Raw genomic sequence first — 7,119 nt, 5'->3', positions numbered from 1 at the left:
TGGAGCCAGCTAAATAGATGACTTGACGACCGCGTTTTTTCAATTAAAACATTTTAAGCTTCTAGTCATACTTTGCAAGTTGTAGCGTCTCCATTTCGCAACTCGCAAGTTGGCCACGCTTCAACATATGGTAATAAATTACCAAAATTTCAGACAAATCAAGATTATCTCGACCAGAATCATATCAACCATTAAGTTCCAGTTCAAACTAAGATCATGAGCAAAAAACATTACAAGACATTCTTAATCCATCCAGCTACATGCAGTTTCAAATGAAAATGTTCTACAAATTTATCAGAACTCAGTCTGCAAAAGCATTTGTGTACACAAGATTCATAGTGGTATACAATACATGTAACAACAGAACAAAAAATGAAAAAGCACAACCAAGCACGAGTCTCTGACCATGTATTAGTACTATAAATCACACCCAATATCAAATCTTTTTCAATCAGGATATATTAACCCTGATGATGCTAAAAAAATCACCAAGAATGTAATTGGTAGAAGAGTTTGAAATCACACATCCCGGAGAAGTTTCCTTAACCACGATCAGATACTTGACAAATTGCAGGCATGTTATTCCATGCACAAGAACAGTGCTCCCATACCTGACTTGATTTAGAAGTTCCAGCAGTCATGTGTTTGTAGTCAATCGCTGAATCATCTTCATGAAGAGTTGATGTAGCATTAGTTGTGATGGCTTGGCTCTTGACATGCCCAGAACCTTGCTCATGCCATTCTGAAGCAAGCAAGAAATCTGGCCGAGTATACAACATTGACATGGTTTGATTTTCACTGTCAGGGGTCCAGACCTGGTCAGCATACTCTAATTTCACAATGTTGCCTGCACATGAATTACACAGTTAAGGGGCATACCTAACACACGCATTTTCATAAAAACCAAAAAATAAAGGTGTCGTGATATACCAACTCTGTCATCGAAAAATGTACTATGAAGGAATAGTCAGTATTTTACTATTTTTAAGGACCAACATGTGCATGAGGAAATCTATGATTTGTGAAGTAAAAAAGTTACATCAGCCTTTTCAGGAGAATGTTTCCACAATTATTTTAAAATTTGGCACTTAATAAACTAACAAACTACAACAGGAAATCTTCAAGATAATTAACAAGTTTTAGATTATGCCAAAGAAGTATGCAAACATTGATAAGAATGAGGAAATGTTTTCAACGATCATCCTTCCACACACTAAAAGGTACTAACCATTAAAGGTCTGAACAGGTAGCCGCGCATCCAATGAATTTGCATTGGCACTAACAGCAGGGCACTCATTCAATATTGAAGATGCACCAAATGGAGATACAGGATCAGAATAGTCTTCCCATTCAGTCTCGTCCATGTAGACAGCAGAGCTGTCTGCTTTGTCACCAGGTGTTGCAGTAGATAAATTTGAACTCTTTTCATAACAATGGTTCTTTGAGCTTCTCAGAGTCTTTGCCTCATAAAGTAAAGCATCCAGCAGGCCACTGTTTTGTGGAGAAGGACAATATGACTCCAGAGTACTAATTGGAGTGGGAGACTGAATGAAATCATCAACTGATTCAAGTAAAGGAGGTGGGGGAGATGTGCCCCAGCTACCTAAATCAATTTCTGGATATTGGAGTGAAGGGAGCTCCAACTTCAAAGCCTCCGAAGATGGCTTAGAAGCAGAGGAATTGCCATTTGAAAGTGAATGGCTGTAACAAATTGAGCTGTGTGAGGAGGGACCAGGATCAAGGGCTGATTGCATACCAAATGATAGTGCAATCTTATCATAAGTATTATCCCGACTGTGAACAAATGGATAAAAATCATTTCTGTTCATAACATTAGAATCAAGAGATGGAATTGTTGACTCTTGAAGATGATTATGATAAGATGAAGTTGATGGCACAAAACTAAAATGCTGAGAGGAATCAAGTTCTTTCAGCATACTGCCATAAACAGAAATATCAGGAAGCTCAGGCGTATAAGGGAAGATTCCCAGGTTATCCTTCAAACTGTCGAATATTGCATCGTGTATCGCATAATTCTTTTTCTGAAAAAAATCAGGATGCACTCTATTGCCACCATTAAGTCCATCAGTGCTTTGGCCATGCTGACTTTCCTGCGATGCTCGTAAACACACTTCAGGAGGATAAAGTGGCAAGCCAGTACGTTGACACCTTTTGATCCGGGTGTTCCAGAAATTCTTAATCTCATTATCCGTACGACCAGGCAACTACAAAGTACAAACAAAAGAAATTAACCATGGATGAAGAAAACAAGCACAAAATGCTGTAGAAGATACTGACTGCCACAATTATAAAATCTTGTTCAGCAATGCATGATGGCATTACCTGAAATATCTTAATTCAAAAGTACTAAGACACTTACTTATAATTCATGGCAAATTTCCTGAATAATTTAAATCCTTCAAAATTACTATAAAACTATGATAACTAATAAAAATAATTTTCTTTGCAATTAAGTCATCCTCAAGAAAGAATAAAATACTGTATACTATCATTCACTATGATTACCATAGATACTGAAAGTGAACATTGCACACTAGTCCATTATGAACTGAATGTGCTTTATATTTGATACAACTGTTTGTTTCCCTATTTTGGCATGCAAATACTAATCCTTTTTCTCTGGGTAAAGGAGCACAAGTTCACAACATCCAACAGAATATGACATACACAACCCTCTAACTCTTGGCCAGGGACAGTTACAATGATGTATTCTATATCTCTGCTGTGTAAAACTATGACTGACCTAATTTGCAATTGTACTAATCCGTTACAATCGAGTCACAAATCACTTGCAAACAGAAAATCAAATGTTGTAAAGCTCTTTGCTGTGTAAATGTTGAGACATAGCATTAAATGATGCTTAAACTGAATGAGTGACGTTATGCATTAGGAAATTAACAAGTAAAGAAGAAAACAAGTTTATTAGATCAAAATTCCTTCCTAAATACACAAGGAAGACATAACACTGACGTCATCAATGGCAAATAGAATTCAAAGAATTTCACAAAAACCTAAAAACAATAACTAAATATCAAAACTAAATATGTAAGGCTAGGACAAAAAAATCACAATATGCTTACATGTGCCGCAAAAAAATCACAATATGCTTACATGTGCAGCCATGCGTGCCCATTTGTTTCCTATTTTGGCATGAAGCTCGGCAATCAACCGCTCCTCTTCTGCAGTAATAGCACCTTTCTTTAAATTTGGCCTTAGGTGATTAGCCCACCGCAGTCGACAACTTTTTCCACAGCGTAAGAGGCCTGTGTGCTTCTGAATAGCATTCCAGTTCCCCTCTCCATGCTTCTTGACATAATCTACCAAAATATCATCTTCAGCAGATGTCCATGGCCCTTTCTTCAGAACAACTCCGCAGACACGTCCTTCATAACCCTCATCATTCAACTGTGACCCAGTGTGATAGTCAGAAAGCACCTCATCTTCAATCTCACTCTTCACCATTCTCATCCTCTGTTAATATGGTTTCTGCCAAAACATTTCACAAGGGAAAGCCTTCGATTATTCGAAAGAAAACAGAGATAACACTAATAAAGGTCTTTCATTTGCATTCACAGCCACTAAATTTCATTTTACTCCTTTATTTTCAGATATTTCTTTTTCATGAGAAATGGGTAGCAAACCACATCAAGATAGCACAGTGATATTAAATGGTTCATATAAAAAAGAAAACAAGAGAATATATGACCTTTATGAAGACGCTTCAGAAACTAAACAGAATTACAACAACACTTAAATGGAAACGAAAATTACTGGGAGCAACATATTAGCCAAGCAGCTGCATGCTCTCATAAAGATGAAAGATGGTTAGTAGTGAGTATGTAACATAAAATTTTTTTAATTATAATTTATGATAAAATATTAATTTTGCAGTACAAATTATAACGTTGACACCTTAGCTATTGTTTTGCCACATTAGCAAATCAGCTTGTGTGTTTCCTTCAGTTGTAAGTGTCCGTTTATCGATCTAATTTGTCTGTTATACTTCTTCATTAAAAGGTGGTTTTGCTCTTCATGATTGACTTGAATAAATCACAAATTTGTTTCTACTCCATTTGGAGAGTCTTTTCCCCCCTTCCCTATTTAATTTAAGTATCTATTCTATATAAATATCTGTTTATATTATGTTATCACACTAATTCGATTTAAAAGATATATAGGTAGCTCTTTGAGGTATATTCTATAAATTTCATTTCTCCAAAATAATATCATACATTAACGGGTGAAAATTTTGCATACAAAGTTTGACTATTGAATGTAAAATAACGTCCTTTATTTCAAAAATAACTAAGCACCTGGGTTTATATCTAGTTCAATAATAAAGTTTCTAATTCAACAAAATTTGACTCTGTGTAACTCATGATGCCTGTCTTGTCTCTGGACCCGGAAAACACAGATTTTCCAAACCCATAAAAAGAAATAAAGCATGATATTCCATTACAGTGCAAATCTAATTATGCTTATTAATCCGGAATCAAATATATAAATAAATAAAATGTCAACACATGATTATAATACATGAAAAATCATCACCCAATTTCCACCCCTAAAATACCAAGAAGGTCAATCATACACATAACACCAAATCATTTTTCCCACTAAGTACAATACAGTAGTACAGTACACATTTATTACTATATTAATTACAAAAAGCCAAATCAAAGTGTCCTAATAATGATTAACAATCCCAAAATTTCTACCAAATAAATAAAATAGCAGCACCATAACAAGAAGAAAAAACAAAGAACGCTAGAAGACAATACCTGAAGATAGAGGTGTCACGCAAAATTCCAAAACGCCGACTAGCTCAAATTTGCGAAGAAGCTTGAATCAGAAGCTCAATCAAGCTCAGAAACTGAAGAAAACAAAACAAAACAAAAGTACGAGTGAGTTTCAAGAAAAACCAGCTCAAAATTCAGAAATCGATAAACGAAGTGTGTGTTTCTTGCAGTAACAACCCTAATCTGAAGGAAGAACGAGGTGAAAACGATGAGAAATGAAATTCGATGGGTTTTGAAATTGGAATTACGAACCGTGGGTTGAAGAGGATCCTCAGAGAGAGAGGAACATGGAGGAAAATTCACAGCAAGACTCCAATGTCGAAGATGATTGTGCGTGTGTGCGAGTGTGTGTGTGTGTGTGTGTGTGAGAGAGAGAGAGAGAGAGAGAGAGAGGGTGTTGTGTTGAAGAGGAAAAGAATGAAGTGAAGGGAGAAAGAGAATGAGAGAGAAGAGATATAGAAATGGTACTAGCACCAAGTAACACACACACCACCTTTCACTTCATGGTTCAATCAATGTTTGTACTCCCACCCAAAATTGATCTTCTAACTCAATGTTATAAATTAATTGTACACTATAATAGTATAATATAATATGCACAATAAATGGGAGATCTCTTTATCCCCCTATTTATATTGTACTTTTATGAGTTCTTAGTTTCATTCATTAAAAAGTGGAGTGTATTTAAAAAAAATATTAAAGAGAGAGGTGGAAAAAAAAGAGGAAAAGAAATAAGTAAAATCTATTCTATAAATATTGTACTTCTGAAAGAATGCTCCCCATTTCTCTCTTCATAAACCATAAGAGTAAATCCTATTATATTGGATCAATGGTCACTTTTGCCTCAAAATTTGACTTTGTTTTCACGTTTCAAACCGTTGTGTAATGTGAGCGCTAATATGTTTATTGTTTTAGTGTCTGATGTCCAAACTAACACCATAGCTAAGTTTAGAGGCTACCTACCAGTCTGTTCATCGTGGATTGGATTCTTAGTTTGCATCTCGTTGTTCAAAATGCTTTTCTTACAGTGATCTTGACCGACTCTATACAACCATTAGGTGTTGAAGATAACCTTAGTACATTGTCTCTGTAAGTTTCATTCTCAATTTTTTGTTTTTTGGTTTTAAGGCTTCAAATGGCGACCGAACCTATGACAACCCATAGAAGAATTAGTTAAGACTTGCAATAATCTCGGTCATATCAAGTATGGAAAGTTGTCTATTGTTTGCCCATGGTTTTAGCAGACATTGGAAAGGTTGACATATTCAATGTAGATATTCATCAAGACCCTAAATAATTTCCTTTTTTATAAAAAATAATATTTATAACAAGCTTAAATCTATGTAGGCTTTAGCTTGATGCGAAGTGTTGAGATATCTATTAGGATATATCCTATTGACATAATTTGTTAGGATATGATATGTTAGGATGAATTAATATTTTTTATTTTGATTTTATTGTTTAGAGCTAGTAATTGACTAGAAAATCTCTAGAAATTTAGTCTATAAATACTGTATTTTATTAAGTATCAATAATTATTTGAAAACTTTCAATTTCTCTCTTCATAACTTAAAATAATTAAATCCTTTAATTCCAAATAATTCTTGTTCAATTGTTGGATTATAAAAAAAAATTCAATTGAAATTTATTAACATTATAATCATCGGCTATCCATAATTTTTTGTTGTTGTAGGGCCGAAATAAAATACTAAATTTTTTTGTCAATGAATATTATATTTACTTTAAATAAATTTTTAATATTTATACACAACTCTTCCTTGTTTTATAATATTAAATTTATATATTATTGTATCTATGACGATCTTTTCAGCATTATCTCTTTCAATATATACAACCAATAAATTTATGAGAATGTCATCTTCAATCTTATTGCGAAGCCGAGTCTCAATAACTTTCATTGCAAAAACAAAAACTCACTCTGAAGATGTTATTGAAACATGAAGTGTTAAAACAAGATATATCAATATATAAACAATTGAAAATATTGTTTTTTTTTTCTAGCTTCAACTAAACCTTGGTAAATCGCGGATAAACTAGACATTTTTCTATGAATTAAGATCTTGGGAGACATTTGAATGATCTTGTTTTAGTTAAACGATCTAATCATTTTTCTATCTCGAGAAAATCATCCTCATAAAATTTCTCAACAAACTTATAGATTTTCTCATTATTAAATGATTTAACATTTTTCTTAAGATCTATACCTGAAGTAAGTAAAAGAAGTTTTACTACCTATGTACTAAATCTTCTATTTCATCCGATTGTTTCAAATCAAATA

At 33.8% G+C, this 7,119-nt stretch overlaps 1 protein-coding gene across 1 annotated transcript; it reads right to left on the bottom strand.

The window, feature by feature from the left end:
* Positions 1–217: 217 nt before the first annotated feature.
* On the bottom strand, positions 218–5,349 carry LOC130745353 (transcription factor MYB33-like). The gene is made up of 5 exons (XM_057597541.1): positions 5,073–5,349; positions 4,803–4,894; positions 3,133–3,507; positions 1,229–2,225; positions 218–847 (listed from the first exon to the last, which is right to left on the bottom strand). The coding sequence occupies exons 3-5, from the start codon at positions 3,487–3,489 to the stop codon at positions 543–545; spliced, it is 1,659 nt and encodes a 552-aa protein (XP_057453524.1). The 5' UTR covers positions 3,490–3,507; positions 4,803–4,894; positions 5,073–5,349; the 3' UTR covers positions 218–542.
* Positions 5,350–7,119: the final 1,770 nt, after the last annotated feature.

This window comes from Lotus japonicus, chromosome 3, assembly GCF_012489685.1.
Source record: "Lotus japonicus ecotype B-129 chromosome 3, LjGifu_v1.2".
NCBI lineage: Eukaryota > Viridiplantae > Streptophyta > Magnoliopsida > Fabales > Fabaceae > Lotus > Lotus japonicus.
This window is presented reverse-complemented; position numbering and strand designations above follow the sequence as displayed.

Coding starts and splice junctions, on each gene's coding strand:
- LOC130745353 (XM_057597541.1), bottom strand. CDS start 3,489: ATGAGAATGGTGAAGAGTGAGATTGAAGATGAGGTGCTTTCTGACTAT. Junction 2,226..3,132: donor GGGCACGCATGGCTGCACAT/GTAAGCATATTG, acceptor TGTACTTTGTAG/TTGCCTGGTCGTACGGATAA. Junction 848..1,228: donor ACCTGTTCAGACCTTTAATG/GTTAGTACCTTT, acceptor ATTCATGTGCAG/GCAACATTGTGAAATTAGAG.